Genomic DNA, 21,524 nt, shown 5'->3' with positions numbered 1-21,524 from the left:
AACCCAATCCGAGAGATCTAGATGATTCTATAGGTTTCTGTCTTCCAATCATTGGTGCTGGTTAAGGTGGTACGAGTGAAAGGCCAAGTCATTTATAATCCTCCAAACGAATTGAAAATTGGTACCTGGGTGGCCGCATCCTGCACGCTAGCAGGAGATTTTGAGGCCATAAATGCTAGAACATCCGTGCATAGACTAGGACTGAAAGATGGAATCTACGCTGCTGTTTCTTGAAGCTGCCGGTTTGTCTCAGGTTTTCATCATTTCTGATGATAGTCGACGCGTTTGGTCTAGCGCCACACTTCCATGACTGATATACATATATTTGAGGTCTTCCTCTTGTCATTTGCACCTCCCAAAGCAGGGATGATTTTTTACGCATTAGAGAAAGACATGGCGACTGGGAAGAAACAAAACGCACCTTTAAATATTTGCACCGACGCTGTCAATTCGCATTTGTGATGATAGAGTTCGTGGTTTAAAAAAAAAAAAAAAAAAGAACTATTTGTGCACTTTACCTACGCCAAGACAATAGCTATCAAAGCTTATTTCCAACTAACACCAAACACAACGTGTTACTTCAGCTGGGACGCGGCAGATAAGGAACTAGCTCCATCACAATGCCTTTCTTTATTTCTTTTATTCCGTCCTGGCTAACTCAGAGGGAGCTTGTTGAGAGTGCTGCTTTATGATGTGGGTGGGAGTGCAGTCACATGGTATTTTCCATATTTCGCGGGGTTTATTTATCAGTCGGGAAAATTAGTACACAATTTGTATGTCACTGAAAACACCACAGTAATATGTCTCTTGGCTGTGCCTACAAATGCCTCATTGACACTTTGATAATTAGGATAGTCTGTATCGAGTTAGATATTTATTTAAAGTTAACTAATTAAATCTCAGTAACGAAAAAATTACTGGCAGCTTTTCCACTGTACTGGAAACAATATGCACTAGGTTTTCTCCAAGCAACGCATTCTCCTTTATTTTAAATCTTGGTTCATGATAGTTAATTGGGACACGCTGTATATATTTATCACCTCTGCATGTAAGTGACGATGTTTCCATCCCTAATAAATGTTATAAATTATTAGAAATGTGCTTTTCTTTTCATGAGTCGTTAGCATTGTTTACTGGAAAGAGATGCCTTACTGAGACATGTATCGGTTACGTGCATTTCACACGCCACTGACAAGAGACTCTGCTGAAGGAGTCCCCAAGTCTACAGGTTTTTTCATGGTCAAAAAAGCATGCAAAGCAATTTGAAGTGAGGTGAACATACAGCAACATATTCATTCTCTAGGCCTAGGCTATCCACATCTTTAGATATAATTGTTAATGGGCTACCTCCTTCTCTTTCAAAAATATAATAAGCTTTATCCTGTACACATATTTAAATATATCGTGTATGTGCACGGCAATTACAGAGGAAATTTAAAACAATGTTGAAGTGGCAAAATACAGATGAGGCAGCCACCGCTGATGCTTCTAATGCGCTTGTCCTCCTATTGTCAGGATTTGCAGAAATAGTGCGAAAGCATGAACTAAAAGCTGTGCATGTCCGCACCAACAATGAAGCACTAAGCTATTAGCCACAATAAAATTTTAAGTGAAAAGGTCAAGGCCACTCAAAAGAAACCTCAGATGATGTGGGTGACAAAACTCTGGCAATGACACTTTAGGTGGGGGGGCCTCGGACCCCAGAGCCCCCCGTAGTTGGCGCCTATGAGTGGCATCATCACAGAGAATGAGGATCAAATTCTTCAGCCTTTTTCATGCACGCAAGTTTATTACTTGAAGAAACCTAAATAAAAAAACTTTAAAAAGATTGTTGAGGGACTGAGAAAACAGCGTCCAATAAAACGAGGAACATTATATAGCAGAGACCAAGAAGATTTGAGGTTGTTAAGTTGTTAACACACGCAACCAATCTGCACCCACATTATGAAGCTTGAGCAAGTCAGCACCGATTCATTTTAATGGTGTTTGCAGACAGTGCTCTTTCAGTCTGTCTGTCCCTTTTTTTTTTTCTTTAGTATGTGTGTGCTGTGAACACCATCAATTTACACTCATCACAGCCTTCGAGTCTGTCCAGAATTGCATTGCCCAGTTCATACTATCAAATTACTCCCGCTACACCAATGTTTCATCAATGATGAACACGCTAACCCTGCCCGATCGTCCCGCTGTTAATGCTCTCGCCTCTGCCTTTTTCACAAACCTTGTCATTACATTCGAGTTAAAAAGCTATCTTTTTTTTCTCAATCACCATACACTTTATCACAGGCTGATCACAGATTTAAAGTTGGTGTACCAACTTGCCAAGTTAACCTGTATGATGACACTCTCATCCCAAAAACCAGCAGTGAATGGAACGACCTTCCCACCTCTGTCATTGCCATTGCCATTGCAAACACTACCATCTTCAAAACTACCATACAAGATGTTTTGATAATCATCTAGTTTCTGCACACTGTTGCATCTAACCACTTTGTACTCTCAGGGCCCAGAAACTATTTCAAATAAATAAATAAAATAAATAAATAAATAAATAAATAAATAAATAAATAAAATCAACATGCCAGAGTGGTTTCCTTAACCTCTGCAAAACTTGGCAAGAAAGTTTTGTTTTCTAGCTCAGAGCGTACCATGTCCAAACTTTAGTGCGGCCCAAGCTGGTGTATGCCAACAATATTTTTTACCCCACCCCAATAACCTTGCTAACGTCCACGAGTAGGTTCAGAACTGCACGACACAATTTATTTTGTCTAATTGTTCATACAATTCAAGCAACTCAGCATTAAAAGCCCAAATAAACTTGCCCGCATAGCATATCTTAACCTTTTTCATAAGTATTTCTATTCTTTGCCTTTTGATAACCTGAACATAAAAAGAGCCCCACCACATTGCCCGCACCAGTCACTCTAACACCGTATGTCCCCCACAAGCCCATACCGTCACTTTTCAGCACTCATTTTTCCTGCGCACGGCACTAACCGAAGTTGGCACTATCATCGCCCCATTAGCATTCAAGTGGCTCATCGAAAACATCCCATTGTAACTTGTATTATCTTTGTTTGCAATTAACCACCCACTCCCTTGTGTAATGTCTCAAGAAGAGACCTTTGAGAAAATAAATAAACAAACAAATACACAAATTACAATTTGTGCACAATGAGACTTGCTCAATATCTTTTTTTTTTTCCTCAACATTTACCAAACCATCTTTTACATTTGCATGTGCAGCAGACACCGTGTCGAGCTGGCAAAAGATGGGTGTCAAGGCAGAGCTACAGAACTGCTGCTTTGCGGAATTAAGAGACTACAGGTCGGAAAAGAGAACTGCAGGGAGGCAGAAAGAAGCCATGAAGAAGTGGTTAGCGAGAACTGATGATTTTGCGGGGAAAGAAATGAAAAGTCAAACACGTCATGTCAGTAATCCTCCACTTACGTCTTCTAGCTTTAAGATGGCTTGTCTGAACAGGTCAACATTCTGAATTAACAAGGCTGGATGTCCGTTGGTAGCTCTTGAAATAAGATGCACTGAGGTCTATTGAACTGCGACAATGTACTTTTTATAGGCTGGCAAATGTAGCCTCTTGGGCACTGACCTGTTTCAGCTCGGCGATGGTCATTCTGCTCAGCTTCTTCAGCTTACGTTTTGACAGCTTCGGCTTGTCTTCTATTTTCAACTGTCTCAAAGAGAGAAAGGTTTGTTACAGCATGTGGCAAGACATCCATGGTGATCAGAAATGCAAAGTTGCACTGCACGGCTTTGAAGAGTTGCAGAGAAATGTGTCATTCATCTCTGTATTCCCTCCCTCCCCCTAAATAGACCATGCACTGATGCACATAAACCAACAACTATTTTGCTTACAGGAAAAATAATCCCATAATTCTGTGACCGACAGTCAAAAAATCTGCAAATGTGACTCACACCATGTTAGTGTTTTCCACTTTAATGTCTTGCTTGCGGCTAAAGGAGCCTCTTGCATAATGATAATACATTGTAGAGGCAGCAAGCACTTCAATTTTGTGTCTGGATTGTTACATTCTTTAACCCGAATGATAAACTATAAGCACACAAGGAAGGATGACCACAAATTTGTCAGTCATTTCTTTCATATTTACCCTCCTCTGTTAGATTCACTTTTCAGCTAGCGAAATCACAACCTAGCTTGGGCATACACTGCTTTTGAAGCATGCAAACATCAATGGCGAAGTATCCTCGTTATGGCAGGATGCAATGACATTATTCATCATACAAAACCAAGCTATAATCATTTTTAGTTAGCTTGAGTGGCCCTTCACTACTGTGAACCTTGTACATCCAGCTAGCATGCTTTGTAATCTTTGTTCTTGGTAACAATATTGAAAGCGGCTTAAAGGATGTGACGGATGCGCTCAGAGCTTTGAGGTTTAGTTTAGGATTACTTGTGGCTTACCACCCTGCAAACTTTATTTGGCTTTTCTTTGTGTGTGAGCTCTCACAAACATAGTGCAGCAAAAATTACAACCGTGTCCAGTTATACTGAACAGGTTACACCAACCAAGCTATTGGAATGCAAGGAAAATAATGCATGGTTGGTTTGCAGTGGAACCCTCCAAGGCAAAAAGCTTGCAGCTCAAATGAAGCAGGAACATATAAGCTGAGAAAAAGATCACAAATGACCAGCGCCAGACTACACCAAGAGGTCCTAAAAATGCCACCAACACCATCCAGGGTAACAAACAAGTCAGCCACTTACGTCATCATCATCCTTCTCATCCAAGTCAGCTGGCTTTTTGCGCTCCAAAAGCCTCTGTGCAATGGCTGCTGGATCAGTCACAGGCCCAGTTTCAGTCTTGGGCTTCTCCGGCTCTTGAAGCTTGAACTTCTCAAAGATGAGCAGAAACTGGTAGTAGTACGGGTCCTTAGTATCTATTGTCTCCTGAACATACCTGACAAAAGGGAAGCCAAGGCAGGTTAAGATAAACAGCGACATCACACATGCTACACTTAACAAGCACTCTTTACAGTAAACCTTCATTACGACGACGTGAATGAGACAGCCAAAAAAATGTGTTTAAGTGACTTGCGGGCCAGCCAGCGTGATACAACGCTTGTCGCGTTTCGATTTCGCCACTTCGACAGGCTGAACTGCAGCAATTAGTACCAATTATGCGTATGCATTTATGAGAGAGAAGCTTCTGAAGGCACGTTCGAATGCAGGCGAGCGAATCGCAGAGCGTGGAACAATCAATAAAACAGCGCATACATGGGCAGCGTACAGCGTCTTTCATTTAATAAACACAAGACCGGCGGTAAAAACTAGTTTACTGCGGAGATCATCGCAGTATGCGTGATATAGCACAACCCTGTGGAAGTCTAATATGGGCGTCATATGGTGCATTTTTAATCACAATCAAGCCAGATCGGGATTGAATTTCTCGGTAGCGATTGCCTCCTTTGTCCAAGCTGCGAGGTGGAGCCAATAGGGTCTTGGTTCAGGTGATTGGTCTCGCCAGGCACGCAGAACGTGGCACAGAGTAACATTTGTCTGCATTTGTCTGTGGCGGAGCTGTCCAGTAACGCGAGGGTACAGCTAGGAGGAAAAGGGTGCGTCAATGAAGAAGGTCGCTTGCTTGCTTGGCACAAATAAGTCCCCCGATTAAAACTAAAGATAGTAACATTGTTTTATTTTGCAGCCCGTGCCAGCGAGTGAGGGCAGGTGAGGAGGTCCAGAATTGAGTGTTTCTGGCCACGAGCATCAGTATGCTGCCGGTTGCGCCCTTGTTTTATTTAGTTTTTTGTTTTGACTTGTGCCTGTGCCATGACTGCGGTGATGGTGGATTTGGCGACCGCGATGATCGGCATGCTGTGCAACACGATCGCCATGATCAAAAAGAACAAACCAGAGGCGGAGCACTGAGGGAAGGTGCACGTGGCAAGAAGGAAAGGCCAGGAGAGGAGGAATGGCACTACCTTTAGTTTAGTCAAGGGGCTTAGGCACTAAAGGCGCTGAGCGCCGCCGTGAGTGAGCACCCGCTAGCCACTGATAACATGCGGGTGCAGCATGGAGAGAAAGGGTGTGCAGGTCGCTGGTGCAGCTGGCATATGGAGAGGGTCGCTTGCTCGCCCAGCATGGAATGCTTCACTCAGAGCGAAAGGCACCGAGTGCCGCTGTAAGTGTGCACACACATCATGACAGTTCGCTTTAAGCGGAGCAGCTTATCAGTATGCTGTGAGTAATCCAACTTAAAATGTGTGTGTTTGGTCAGGACTGAGAGAAATTTCGAATAAAGTGATAAATTGAGTAAAGCAGCTTTGTTATAGCAAGGGCTTACGGTATTTCCTACTCCACATCAAGATGGCTCCACTACGTCCCACTGTCCTCCTTGCACACCTAGCACCATCTATGGGAACTGCTGCCATCTATAGACCATCCGGGTAACCACTGCTCACTGGTGCCGCTTCTTGAATTTCTTGAAATCCGGTGGCACCAAAATGATTCAATGCTTCATATACCACATTTACTTGTTAAGGCCCACAGTTAAAATTTTTTTGCCGGATGCAGGCCTTCTTTAATAGGGCAGGCTTACAGCTAGACACTCAAGCCTCGAACTGTACTCAGACTACATACTATGTAAACGAACACAACCACTGGTGGCCGACTATAAACACATTTACAGTCGCCGACCAAATTACTTGGACACAAACAATAGTATGAAGATGTCCGAATATCGCACTGTCTGAATACGATAAATTGCAAAGGTAGAACGGGTGTCATTGCCTAGTGCAACAGCTCAGCTAAAGATTATTTCAAAGACTTAAAATAAGCTTTACTTGATATTTCGTGATGGCAGTGGCTGCGGGTGTGTTTTCTCGTTCACCCATCACACAGCACAACATGCGTCACAGGTTGTCATGAGGATGCAGATACCACGCACACGGCCTTGACTTCGTGACACTGTCAGCTTAGGCTGTGCTGCACAAAATTAGCTTGGAGCTTTATTGACATTATGCCCACAAGCGAACTTAGGCTGTTTTGCTCAGTGAGTAAGCGTAAACATAAACTTGGTAGGCATTCATGGTACTTGACGACTGATGGCTCCCGGATATAAACTCTGCTTCACACATATGGCCGTCAATCCAGCCAGTGCACGTGATCTTACGCCTGACCACCTATGCGGTCTACTGGTACAGACATTTTAAGGAAGAACAGGGCAAACTTCTCGCTTTTGGCTTGCCGCCCACCATACCTACCGGCGAGGCCTAACCAATGCCGCTTCAATAGAGTTGGCGATGAACATTGTGGTTTTGTGCCAATTGCGGCATACAGAGATGATGGTACTAATGCCATTGTTGGCAGGGTGGAATTAGGGTCATCTAGTAATGGCTCACAAAAATTAACCAGCACTCCAAAATGGGGGCGCGGGCCTTAAACAAGGGCAGGCTCTACACAAGGAAATACGGCACTTATTGCTTATCTTTTCTGGCTTAATTTTGAAAAGGATCAAAGCCGACGCCCACGAAGTTGGCCACTGGGTTTCACGAGGATAGTGTCCGCAGATTAACTGCAATACTTGTCACTGGGGTGATATCGTTAAACGCTGAGCTCACAAAAAGCTGTCACTGATAGTACATAAACAAGCAATCAGAAGATGCAGAAAACACCAGACTCACTCCACATCCACATCCTCTTTGTCTGTCTTGTCGCTGTCCTTCCCACCCACTTTCTTGGCAGCATCATCCTGCTTTTGTTGCTGTTGCTGCTGCTGCTTTCGCTGAGCGCGCTTCTTCTTCTTTTTCTTCTTCTTCTTGTTCTTGGACTGGGCACAAAAGATCAATCCCAGCAAGGTTGGCACTTCATGTGACAATACCACCGCGCAGTCAATGGCCCTTGGCAACAGAGCTAAATAGCAGGCCACGCTACGCAGGCTAGAGAGATCTCTCTCCTTACATTCGCGACCCAAAATATACTGCATCCTATATGAGTGAAAAAGATGAAAACATGCAATGTCAAGCCTCACACTTTTATACTGCAAAAGATGGCATGTTTATTAAATGGAAACTGTCACAGGTGTTACTATCAAATTACCGGACTAACACATTTTTGCACCCATTAGCCCCAGCGCACGACTTTTGTTTGCAATCAAAATATAAGGTCTGTTCAATTCGCCTGCACTCCCTGAATCACTTCACGAGGTGCTGCAACCTGCCATTCATTTCAGCGGTGCAGTAATGGCGCCCTCTGAACCATTCCATTTGCTTCCAAAGGTGCAGAGAAGGTGCAGGGCTGGTTCACAATTTTTCTGCACCCTCCCTACTGTTGGTGCCGACTTGGTGCAGATGTACAGATGCGAAGTGGCAGTGCAACAGACGGCGCTGCACACGGCCACAAGTGCCTCTGAAACTTCACTTATGCGTCTGCTGTGTCTACACAAAGGTGAAGTATATTTACACCTCAGAAGCAAATCGTATCTGCGGTTCGGGACATCCCAAACTTACGCAGTCGGCGCATGTCAGTTGGACAACACATAATGCCTGTACCACGTCTGCATTTTGGCATTCGTTTTCAAGTGTTGCATTGTGCCTGCACCGGTGTACTCAAGCACCACACTTCCTGAGCTTCTCGTACAGCGTCGCGAACTGGTTCACCATGGTGCATCAAATTGAATGCGCCTATAGTGCACATACATGCACAAATACGTAACTTGACGTAACTTGATGTCCGTAACTTGTAGTTGCAATACATGGAGTAGCTACAGTGAAACCTTGTTACTATTAACGCCACATTAAGAAACTTTTCAGACTAACGAACTTTTCAGAAATCCCCTGCTGACTCCTCATAGTTTCAATGTAAAAACATTTCAGTACTGCAAACTTCAGAATATTAAACTTTTCAGAATAACGATTGTTATTCAGTTTCCCCATGATGTTAACGTATCAGTACTACAAACTAATACTCAGAAATCTGGGGATTCTTAGATTTCTGTGTATTCTTCATGGCAGCCGAAACAGTAGGCTAGCAAACAACAGGGCGCAGAGAGCAGACGTCGCGGCGCATGGTTCAGAAAACCCGAGATGGCACCAGAGAGAAAAAAAAAAAAAAAAAAAAAGAACGTGGGCGAGTGGAGGCGACCACGGATCAAGTTTTGCGAGCGCATGCTCTGCCCACAAAAGTGTCACCTGAGGCATCTCTTCCTTGTTTCACCCTTCTTCCTGTGCACGCCTCTTTCTTTCGCACTTATTTCTGTGGCCGTAGAGTCGGAACCCGCTATAACGAAATTCTCGCGACAACGAAACATTTTCGTATCCCCGGCGAACGCCCATAGGATTCAATGCATTTCGTACCTCTCGGCAACGAAATATAGCTGTACTGCAATCCTGCATAAATGAAATTTGCCGGAACGTAACTCTGCATATTGCGTAAGGCTAGTAGGCTCCAAAACGTGCTCAAATGCGATTGTCTTGCATTAAAATTGCGTAAAATACCACCACATTACACTTGTGTGGGCGCCGCCATTTTTGTTCACAAGAACAACCAAGCACCGGAAGCGATCAGTGCGCTGGAAACACGTCATGGCCGCCATCTTGTTTGTTGATCGCTCGTTTGAAGCGACACCATGAGCGGCACGCACGTTGCTACCGACATGTGACGACGGTGTTTGCACGCCTACCAGGCGAGATCGTTGTTCGAAACGCGCGTTCATTTTGCGTTCCCCGCGGTTGACGACTCAGCGAGGCCTAGGCCAATCGCGTGAGGCGAGACTGAACGCAAACTGGACGCGCGTTTCGAACAACAATCCTCGATCGCGTCAGTGCACTGCGTAATAAATAAATTATGGGGTTTTACGTGCCAAAACCACTTTCTGATTATGAGGCACGCCGTAGTGGAGGACTCCGGAAATTTCGACCACCTGGGGTTCTTTAACGTGCACCTAAATCTAAGTACACGGGTGTTTTCGCATTTCGCCCCCATCGAAATGCGGCCGCCGTGGCCGGGATTCGATCCCGCGACCTCGTGCTCAGCAGCCTAACACCATAGCCACTGAGCAACCACGGCGGGTAATGCACTGCGTAATGTGCGCCTCGGTGAGAAAAATGCAGCAAAAACAAAGAAGTCCACGTCCCACCTGCGTGGAATTGTTTATGGCGCTTGAGATGACGATCGTGGCATATGGAGTGTCACGCATGGGGCCATGATTGACCGATCGTCCAGGAATACGCATCCCTTGCTTCAAGAATGCTGGTTTTGGTGCCACCCGATAGGCATCGTGTGCGGATTATACGCCGGATGTAGATTTGCGCGGAAGGGCTGTTATCTCGATCGTTTGCCTTCGCATACACGAGATACGATCACTTTTGCGATCGGCACCGGCCGCGTCGGCACCTACGGGCAACAGCGTGCGCTGGAGAAATGCTGCTGCATGCGCTGTTGCTCTGCGTCCGGTGCCAAGTTACGCAAAATCTCTGCAAGTGATCGCATCTCCAAAAGCAGTTAACCCAGAATGCTGCGCTACGGCAGTACTGCCACTGCTTGTCGACGCATGCGGCACACTTTGTACTGTCAACAATGCGATTTTATATCCTCAAGCAAAGCTTGCAAAGTAGGCTAACAGAATTTGGACAGTAAAGTTTTGTTCTGCGATGCATTACCTATCTGCGCTGTCTCTTTTCGCAACAACGAAATCCTCACGACAGCGAAGTTTCGCGCCGATTTCGTTATTGCGAGGTTCAACTGTACTAGCTATACACATGGTGAAATGTAACCTCCTTACTCGCGGGGATGCCACACGGTCGCACTTCACACTTTACGGACAGTGTCGCTTACGACAAAGTTCAAGTGTCCACCTCGAGCGAGACAGTTGCGTCGCCCACGGCAACAAATGTGAAAAACAAAAAAGCAAGAAACATTGTGCTTTGGAGGCGACATAAAGCTACCTTTTTGTCGGTAGTTTTCTCGGCGTCGGTGTCTGTTTTGCACGTGTCACTCTTATTATACGGCGCTTCGGTGGTGCAATCTATGGTGGGCAGAATCTATGGAAAATAGCAACAGCGCATGCCAAGAACCAGCAGCGACATTTTCGTGGATAGCCCATACGGTGACAACTTATCAACTGATGGATTAATGGGTGGAATAGTTCATTTTCGGGCTTTCACTATAACAAGATTTCAGAATAACAAACAATTTACCGCGGTCCCCTGAAGTTTGTTACATCAAGATTTCACTGTATTCCTTAGAAAACGTTGCAGATCAAAAACCGCACTGCGAAATGTGCAGAGCGACACTTCTACGACAGCACTACCTGTGTAGCTCCCCAAGCGTCACCTGCTAAGCATGAAACAGCAAAGGTCAGCAAAATGAGCAAAACACTAGGAGCCCAGCAACAAGGTACGGCCAAGATTTTTCGGCAATATTCCCACCTCCCCTGTGCATGCATGACGGTGGCTTGAATGTCACCACATGATCTCTTCAGCCACGATGCCTCCAGAGATGCACTTGAAACTTTTCATTTTTACTACAGGCCCCAGTTGCAGCCACAAGAACTCGAGGAGGGATGTCACATCATTCCATGTGGAATGACTGGTCCCACAATTTCAAATTTGAGTGAGCGAAACAGGCCCACACACATTCCTCTGCTCCAGCTCTATAAACAGTATATTCTAATGTACTACAATGTGCCATATTCCAGAGCAGCAAACTAGGAGTCTGTAAATATCCTGATTTTCGAATAGAGTGCTTCTTTGAATATGACTCATTGATTCATGAATTTGATGTTCAATTTCTTTGCCCCACTCTGTGCTACTCAATGCAGATATGCAAGACATGTCCGAATGATGACTTGGTATTACATTTTAATTTATTGGTGGGGCTTAACATTCCATAGCAGCACACAACGCTATGCGAGATGCCGTAATGGAAGGTTCTAGGTTAGTTCTGACCACCTGGATTCCTTTGGAGTAGACTCAAAGCTCGTTGCACGACCATTTTTGCAATTCACACCCAACCTGTCGTAACTAGGAATAAAATGCGTAACCTTGTGTTCTGCGAAGCCACCATAGCAGCTGCATTATATTTTGCACCTTGTAGAAAACAGAATAGTGAAGCCAGCAGAGTGCACATTACTGTGACATCGCAAAACACGCCAATTCATGTACAGTACAATTACTATCAGAATTTTATGGCAGTAGAGTAGACACTGGTTAATTCAAATATGATTAATTTGATTGTTTCTTTTACTTCGACGCCAACTGAAGGTCCCGGCCAGCGCCCATGCATTTCTATGGGTCCAAACTTTCATTATGTTGATCCTAAAATTGGGCTTCACCAGACAATTAGAACTTGACTTGACGAGCCAGCATGCATGCACGTGACCTCTATGGCGACTCCGACTGGCACTGTGTGTCTTGGCACAGCTTTGGGAAACAGTGAATGTATTGAAAATACGTCATCTACCGTCGAAAACTCATATTTTTCGCCTGACTGAGGCAGATTTTCAAGCAGCGACAGTAGCTCACAATGTCTGATCACAGTATTTACCAGATTCTAATGCGCACTTCCCCCTTCCCCCCCCCCCCCTCAATAAAATTGGACAAAAAAACACCTTTGCAACGTTCGTATGCTTTGCCGCATAACCCGGCTGTATTACGGCGAAGCTAACTTTAAAATCGTGCAGCGAAGCTGACTTTAGAAAACAAACCACCACTGCGCAACACATACTAGACCCTAGCTGATTTTTCTTGCTAAAAGACAAGATGTCTACTTTGCTTAGGAGCTTTAATGTTGTCTCTACGATAGTTTTCGTGGACACATAGAAAGCAGGTGTGTGTTAGAATCAGTCAAATACTGCCAAACAAATCAGCTGTGTTTCTGATGTTTTTTCTTCATCTCGTTTAATTCAACTTGCCGGCTTATTAGATCAATTTAATCACGCCCATCAGGGTCGAATGAATGGAAATACACTGTATTACTGCGATACTAGATTTCAAAACCAGCCAATAGGTAGCCAAGCAACAGAGCTTGTATGGGTCCTGTCCCACAACACAGCTGTATTGTGCATTGTTATGCTCAAACAGAGTTGAACTGAATATTCACATAATTTCATCATGCACATTGTTATTCAAGAGTTTCAGCATCATGCTGCACCCTGGTAACACCTATCTGAAGCTGTTCGAAACGTTATGTCTGCAACCCTTACCCAGACAGTGAGAGAAATGCCTGGCTGCAAGAGTGTACAAGCAACCAACCTCCGAGGGCACCTTGGTTCCTTCTTGCTCTTCGTCGTCTTCATCATCCCCTTCGTCCATGGCCACAAGTCTAGGCTTGCTGGGTGGATGTGGTTTCTTGGGTGCTGAAAGAAGCAGTCACTTTTTCTGAGCCACCTATGTGCAAATGCTCAAGTACATGCTCTGCCAACATGAAAGGAGACACTTCATCTGTGCTAAAATTGCAATTACTGCAAATGTGCAAGTCAGAACCCCTGTCACTGCTATTTGTTAGGTTGCTCTCCTGTTTAAGAATCTTGCTCATGGAACTTTTCCTCATTACAAGCACATGCAAGGAAAATTATTGACTTTAAACACAAATCCACAGTTCTGTTTCATGATGACGGAGACTGTACGAGACACCTAAGAAGTTCTGTACCAGTGATCAGCACCAAAATGAGCAAGCCTACATAGTATAGAAATTCAGTTTTCTTTTTTTAATGGTTGGCACAAAACAGACTCATCTAGCTAGTACAGTCGATATGATCGCGTTACATACTATTTCCCAGCGCCAACATTCGCGATTGAAAACAAAAAATTATCCAATAAAGTTATGCTTATCTTTAACCGGTTCATACGTTCCCGGAAAACAGAATTTTTTGGCTTCAACACTCAGTACGTCACCAAACTGCGATGGTAAGATATGCTTTTCGGCTGCTAGATCACATAAACAAGAAAAACTCAAGGTGCACGCAAGTGCGAAGAGCAGCCACTGCATCAGCTTCCCCGTAATACTTGTGTACCCATCTCGTGTGAAAATGCCACCGCACACTCAGTTCCTTATTCCGGTACTAGCAAATCAACTCCCGGGTCGTTGCATGCGGCATGCACAGTTATCGCCACCAACCCTGTTGTAATAAGCATCTTCAACTATCTGTTTTACAGTGTGCGGGGCGTAGTGCCTTTGGTAGCTTAGTGCACGCATTTAGTAGGCGATAATCCAAATGTGCTGCCGTTCCTTGCTGCAGGCGGTGCAATGTGAGCGTCCATTCCGCTTCGGTGGCGGCATCCGGCGTCACCCAGCAGCTCCAATTTTGTTTTGGTTTTCTGTGGCTGTCCTTAAACACTATGCAATAGGAAAACAACAGAATGTGTCTCGGTCTGGCTGAACGCCCACCAGCTCGACAAGCATCGGCGTCTCATATCTCTTGCACAATGATTCATGCAACACTTCGCATTACATAGATATCAGCTACAGTGGGGTCTCTCAAAATTTTCAGTCACTTTGGGTCATATGTATTTTCGATCAGTACGAACTGTCTCATGTTTCTTTCCAAAACGTATGAACGAGGTTCTACCATACTTCAATTCCACAGATGGTTACATATTCACCCCTCAATGGCAAACAATCATTTTTTATGGCAATTTCAATTCAATGTGTATGGTACTTCACCAACTAGGTCAACAAGCCTTTTCACGAGGCAATCAGCCAGAGCAGGTACCTGGTTTCTCAGCAGGAGGCTCTGGCGGTGCCAAGGCCAGCTCCTGAGCTCGTTCAGATGTGTTGGCAAAGATCTCCTCGATGACTTGAGGGATTTCCACATTGGTCACGTCTGTGCCAGATGCTGTTGTGTCCATCTTCTCCCCCGACAGCATGCCAGGTGGTGGTGGTGGTGGCGGCTGTGCGACGAAAGTACCGACGTGTCAGAAATGAAAATGTCTGTGTAGGTTTCTTTTTCCAGGTCGTGGGCAGAATTGCAAAGAGCTGAATGACTTTAACATTTCAAGGCTACACTTCGTCAGTGAATCACAGTGTAGCAGAGCACTTTAAATAATTTTCTACAACCATCATTCATCGGCCTAATCTACGTCCACCGAGGGACGAAGGCCTCTCCCAGCGATTGTCAGTTACCTCTGTCCTTCATTATCTAACACTGTCCTATGCCTGAAAACTTTCTAATCACCTCACACCACATAATAACTCCCCTCGATTCTCTTGGTGCCCATTCTGTCGCTAATAGACCACCGGTTATCTGCTTTATGCATTGAGTGACCTACTCCACTCCACTTCCTGTTGTTAACCTCAACTAGAATGCCATCTACATGTATATGCTCTCAAATCTATACAACCATCTTCCCATTCCTCAATGTTACACCTATCATATTTTGTTGCATCACTTGCTGCATAATCATCACCTTTTCTTTAACATTTTTTGTTACCTATGTGTCGTCGTTATCCTGAGTGTCAGACCCATATGTTAGCACTTTGAAAAATAGCTTAATAATACACTTTTCTTTTCAAGGAGGATACTCACAAGCTGCCATTCACGACCTGAGACCACTTGCGGTATGCATTCTGGCCTACTACCATCATTGCCTGCCGAAACCTTAGCACAGTGGTATCACTGTCCCCTCGCCTCTTTAGAATGCACATAAAGACAGACATAAATGCAGACATAAGGTCCAACTAACAAAGTTTAGTCATTGCAGAAAGCATAGAAGAAATACAAGAAAGATAATGTTGAAGATACCATTGTTGAGGATAGCATTGTTTTGGTAGGATATTTAACTAGCCACTGTTTATCACTCTCGCACAATGGAAAGACTGACTGGACTCTCAACAATGCCCTGAGGATGCCAAAGGCAGCATGGCGGAGTTATGTGCAGTGCACAAGAAAATAGAAATAATAATAATAATAATAATAATAATAATAATAATAATAAATACAAAAATAAAGCCTAAAAAGAAGGCCTGCTCTCTACAATAGTTCAATTTTACTTTATTTTACTTTTTTATTTATTATTTTTTAATGCAGCAAACCTCATCAAATTAGGTGGAGCGGTTGACAAACAAAATGATCTCTCCATTTTAATGTATGTATTTAGATTGGAGCTCCCAAGTAAACCTTTGTCTTAACAAGTAAAAAGTAAAGTAAAGAAAACAGTATAAGAAAGTGGTAGATGCGAATTTATAGTGGCTGCACTAAATGCTCCCCAGGATAAAACATTCAGCTAAAATGCAAAGGAGAAGAAAAAGAAAAGTTGAAATGACAGTGCTGAGAATGTAAAAAAAATATCTTCCATACCTGAATGTTGAGTGAGGGCCGCCAGAGAGCCTTTGCTTTTTTATACATATGTGACACAGTAGAAAAATTCATTTTGATGTCGAGTTTATAATACCAGACAGAGAAAAAAGTCTGTGTGCTCCTTTCAGTAACTTGGATACACTTCGCTTAACCACACCCTGTTCATTTCATTCTCCGGTATGCTCTAAACACAAGTCTTCAGACTTCTTCATAAATTGGGCCTTCGTACGAGGTTCAGCAAAGTTAGAATGGGATCGTAAATAAGAGACTCCTTCACGCCCCTAAAAAGTCACTTTGTTGCATGAGCAGCTGGATGCAAACTATTTTATCTGCACGCCAGATTCTTGCTACAGGCAGCGCTATTCAAGCTGCCACTCATAGGTAACTGAAAATGGCATAGCAAGGGCATCTATACTAACACTACACTAACAGTAGACTAACAAAAATGACACGCAGGGAATCATCATTCATGCTCCAAATAAGAAATAAAACAGAGATACAAAGGCACAGAAGTCACATCCGGTCATACATACTGACACATGTACTATCTTTTTCTCAAGGACTGCATTTCAACCGCTAACAACTTAAAGTTATCCCCAAGCGCAAGATGCACATTCATGATTGGAACTTACTCGAATGTTATCGTTGATTCTATCTGTTGTGTATATTCTTGCCGAACCTTGTGCAATCAGATCGTATGCGCAACACGAATTGTGTAGTACTTTCTGGGAGGAATGCGGGAATCAGCGATTATGCTGGAACCTTCGATGAGTCATGCATAAAAGCTGACGCGCTTGACTCACAGATCTGATTTTCAACCATCGCCAACTGTGCTTGCTGATACCGTTGTTCTTTCAGTGTAACCTCTTTTCTGGGCAAAGGCAATCAAACAATAAAGCTAGCCCTATTGGCTAAGAGTACATATTGTGAAATACGATTTATCGGCTATGAGTCCGGACAGAACAACATAGATGCAGCGCAAAACACTGAACTTGAACCATCTTCACCGTGCAGCAATAATGGATGTTACGACTATTGTAAGGATTTGTCAAACAGTTGTGCAATTGCATAGTGAGTATAGTTAAACATTGGCGCTTGTCCTGTATGTATGAGGCTTTGTACTGTCTAAATGTGGCATCGGTAAATCATATTTCAGAATGCCATGTTCACATATACAACATACAGTATGCGTCCGATCTCGTATTACGATATTAGCACTGCAGATATTCAAGTAAACTAGAAAGTGCCATACACTAGAAAGGCCCAGTGTCAAGCTTCAACCTTTAGCCAACCAGCTTCTTTTAGTGCATTAGCATTTGGAGTGTCAAAGTGGAAAAAAGGTGTGTGTGAAGTGTGTGAAGCTGGTAAGAGGCGTGTGAAGCCAGTCACATGAGTGGTGAGCGGATGGGAGAGCTTAAAAGAGCGTGGACAGTCTTCTATGGGTGCTCAAGAGAGGGACAGGGTGGTGGTGATGAAGCGTCATCACTTCAGTCTGCTATCAACCACCGTCAGTTACACTTTGCTTTGCTGTTGCCGAAGTGCTTCACGTCACTTGACTGTGGCACTACTAATTGATGCTTTTGCCATGTGGCCTGGCCAGCCAGTCGACTCGGCCAGAATAGCAGACCACTTACTGCTATTCATCCTCGCCACCCTAACTCTCATATGTCCCTGTGCACTACCAACACAGCCAACAAAGCATTTGTAATCCACGTGGAAGCCTATCACTGTTGCTCGTGTCACCAAGGTTGTGCTTCAAGAGCCTTTTGTTTCAACATTGTTGACACCACATCGCACCCCCACCCCCATCTGCACACATTTGTCTCTCCAATGGCTCCAGGAGTTTTTTAAGTGTGCGTAGGGAAGAGGGAAGAATGCAGGAGCTTTACCTTAACCCCCTCTCAGAAAATAATCAGAAATAATATAGGATTGAAGTGAAAAAAGGAGCAAGAGACAAAACACTGTTGCAGCCTGTCCTCACATTAAAGGTGCCCTCAAACACTTTTCAAGCCACCATATTTCTGTTGCATGTTGCGCAGACTAACAGTTGGAGATGCTTCAAGCATAGGTCAAAGCAGTTATATAGCAATATTTAATATTTTAATCACGCAAGAAAATTACTACGTCGCTGCCGACCACATCATCACGCAGTGGCGCTCGCCAGAACCATCATCGATGTCGCAACCCAGTGCTCTGTGATTGGTTAAAAAGTGAGTTGCAGATAACCAATGCATTGAAGCAAGAACGTAATAATTTAGGAATTGAGTTTATTATTGTTTGCTGTAATATTTATATTGGTGCAAACAGATACGGCCGTACAAAAAAATCACTAAAACCACAAAACTAGGTAGGTGTGCTGGCTGTTATTTTACCTCTGGTATGGTGACATAACTCTGGACTCTGAGCAGAAACGCTTCTCTTTTTGCTTTTGTACGCTAGTGAGCAGCCTTGAAAGCCTCACCGCCTCGTTTTGCACGTTGTTCTCTTGGTGCAGCCTTCTCACCTCGTTGCATCGTTGTTGCTGCACACTCTTTCTAGTTCGCGGTGCTGCGCTGAAATATAGCTGAATTGAAGGAAAGAGACGTTGCGCAGTCCCAGGTTGCTCTACCGGCCTCATCAGTACACCGCAGTAATCGGTATCCGTGAGCACAGAATGCGTAGGCAAACATGAAGTGCAACCTTTCGCTACATAGGCGCTTCGGGCTCTTACCATTGGCTGCGAGGGGTTAGATCAGTGGCTGAGAGAAATGGGGACAGAAGACATCGCAAAATTTGAGTTGAGGGCACGCATTTCTCTTGTTGCATTTTGAAATTTCTCAGCTGAATAAGTTCGGACTGTGTACCCAATTGCTGCATTCTTGCTGCATTTATCTCTCCAAATCAATCTATGCAATCCGCGACTGAATAAAGGTGGAATGAAAAGTGTTCGAAGGCCCCTTTAAGCCTTACCAGAGGCTTAAAAGAAATGAAAGAAGAGGTCCTGAAGTGCAGGAAAGGTATGCACTCGCTGTGCTCCCCCTCCCAGAGTTCCAGAGCCTGTCTTATACCAATCCCACCACTGGGCACAGAGGCAACTTCAAAACACTCACCAGGGCAGGACCAGTTCTCTGTCCTACAGTGCCAGTTGGAGGACGAGCTGGTGGCAGTACTCCAGGTGGCGGTACCCCCGGTGGCGGTACTCCTGGTGGGGGCAGTCCTGGCGGTGGTAATCCTGGCGGAGGTACTCCCGGCGGAGGTACTCCTGGTGGTGGACCCCTGGGAGGGGCACCCCTTGGAGGAGGCGGTATGCCGGGTGGGGGTAACCCTGGAGGAGGTACTCCCTGTGGTGGGAGGTGTGGTGGTGGTGGTGGCGGTGGAACAGGACCAGGACCCTGCAGACCAGCTGGTGCTTGTGGAGGTTGTGGCATGACTCCCATGGGGGTCACACCAGCTGGGGATGAGGCAGGGGGCGGGGGAAGTGGTGGCGGTGGCGGCGGCGGTGGTGGCGGTGGTGGCGGAGGCACCACGGTGGAAACGGGGGTCACCATAACAGGTGTCAGGATGGTAGTGCCCTGACCTGCTGCAACAGGTGCTGCTCCCACCAGACTCACCTGTGCCAAAAAAGGGGCACGACACGGGGAATGACAATGCGTCGCAACTTTTCAGTAAAAAAAGTGGTACAGCATACGAGACATGCACGCAGGCAATTCCTAGAAAGCCGTCACTGCAATGCACTTGACTTGAAATCAAGAAAACTGATGTCAATGATGGGAGCAACATTTGCTCTAGAAATTTTCTGTACTACATGACACCAGCAGCTACCATCCTGACCAAGTAATAGTATTTCCAAACAAACGTCCAAGCACGTGCTCAAAAAAAAAGATTATCGGTGTGAAATGGCAGCAATGAGTAACGCTATGGTAGCAATGTCAGCATAAGCGCCAGCGCACGGGCATTTGTTATCGTTAAACTGAGCAGCATACAGGATGCCTGAGTGTCAAGTGTACAGGCGACTCATCACACCAGTCTTGCACAATGTGAAAAGCTATAGAAACACCAGCTTGGCAATTAAAACCAGCTTGGCAATCAAAACCAGCTTCTCTCTACCAGCCAGTACAAACAATGCCACAGTCGCATAAGTCGTACTTTGCCTCACACACTTTTTCCAGAATTCTGCTAGTGGCACAAAACTTTTGCTGACCTTAGCAACAGGTTGAACTTATATACCTGAAGCTGCCAATCATATGTACTAACAAAGCCCTAATTAGCCATGAAAACTGCTTGCATATGTGAAACCGGAGTGATCAACCACACATGTAACATTTGCCATTTCAAACCAGTTGCTTCAAAATCACACTGAATGACTTAGCATGTGTTGAACACAGGTGCAGCATGCGGGCTACAGTAAAACCTTGTTAATATACAGAGCTTCAAGTGCAGTTCTACATAACTTCAACAGCGAAATTGCAAGCAAGCATCATTGTCCCTCCACTAGCAGCAGCCACCCTAACAACCTCTAGATAATGGGTATTAAATGCAGCCTTCGAGGCTATGCCACTTGGCCAGCCTTCTCGAGTAGTCAGTGTCCCCCACCTCCAATTAAAAAACCACAGGCAGCTTCGTAATCTGAACACGCAACTGTGCAGCAAACAATGGCGCACATACTCTTGTGTGGCCTGAAACTTGTAGCAAGTCTGAGACCTCTGCTTTACACGGAAGTCTCAAGGAGCCATTGCCAAGCTCTTGCAACATAAGTAGACAGAAAATAATTGTAAGAAGAAGCCAGAGGGAAAGAAAGGGCCTGCTCTGAAATTGACGGCAGTCACATCAAATTCTTGCTGCTGCCGGAAATAACAGGGAGGCATAAAGCTTGATTAATTCATGCTACCACTTGTGAATCTTGCCGACACTTCCTACAGGTATGCATTCACAAGGTCCTACTTTACATGAACAAGAATTCCTGCTCAAGTGATAAGGTGCAAGGAAAAAGAAACGAAATATAACTTGCTCCTAGACTAAAATGTATTTTTTTTCTCATCAGCAGACTCTTCTGCTGACTTGGTACAAGCACGGTTTGCTCACCACTTTCTGACAGTACCTTGCTACTGGTTAAAGGAATACTAACGAGAAACGGTCAGTGAGTTCAAACTAAACAGGTATTCTTTAAAAACTGGATTTTCGTTAATTAATAAGTAAGAGGGAAATTACCAGAAAGGAAACTGAAGGCTAAACTACCCCTTTATAAATTTGGTGCTGAAAACCCATTG

General features: G+C 44.5%; 1 protein-coding gene across 3 annotated transcripts in view; it reads right to left on the bottom strand.

Moving 5' to 3' along the window:
- LOC126537499 (splicing factor 3B subunit 2-like) overlaps positions 1-21,524 on the bottom strand; it is a 54,701-nt gene that overhangs the window by 21,521 nt on the left and 11,656 nt on the right. For all 3 annotated transcript variants that reach the window (XM_050184525.3, XM_050184527.3, XM_050184526.2), the window contains 6 exons: positions 19,368-19,868; positions 14,695-14,872; positions 13,235-13,338; positions 7,667-7,812; positions 4,749-4,941; positions 3,612-3,692 (listed from right to left, as the gene is read on the bottom strand). In XM_050184525.3, coding sequence (XP_050040482.1) covers positions 3,612-3,692; positions 4,749-4,941; positions 7,667-7,812; positions 13,235-13,338; positions 14,695-14,872; positions 19,368-19,868 — 1,203 coding nt within the window. The remainder of the gene's footprint in view (positions 1-3,611; positions 3,693-4,748; positions 4,942-7,666; positions 7,813-13,234; positions 13,339-14,694; positions 14,873-19,367; positions 19,869-21,524) is intronic.

Source organism: Dermacentor andersoni, chromosome 4 (genome assembly GCF_023375885.2).
Source record: "Dermacentor andersoni chromosome 4, qqDerAnde1_hic_scaffold, whole genome shotgun sequence".
In the NCBI taxonomy this organism is placed as follows: Eukaryota; Metazoa; Arthropoda; class Arachnida; order Ixodida; family Ixodidae; genus Dermacentor; species Dermacentor andersoni.
The sequence above is the reverse complement of the archived record's forward strand: the minus strand, read 5'-3'. Positions and strand labels throughout refer to the sequence as shown.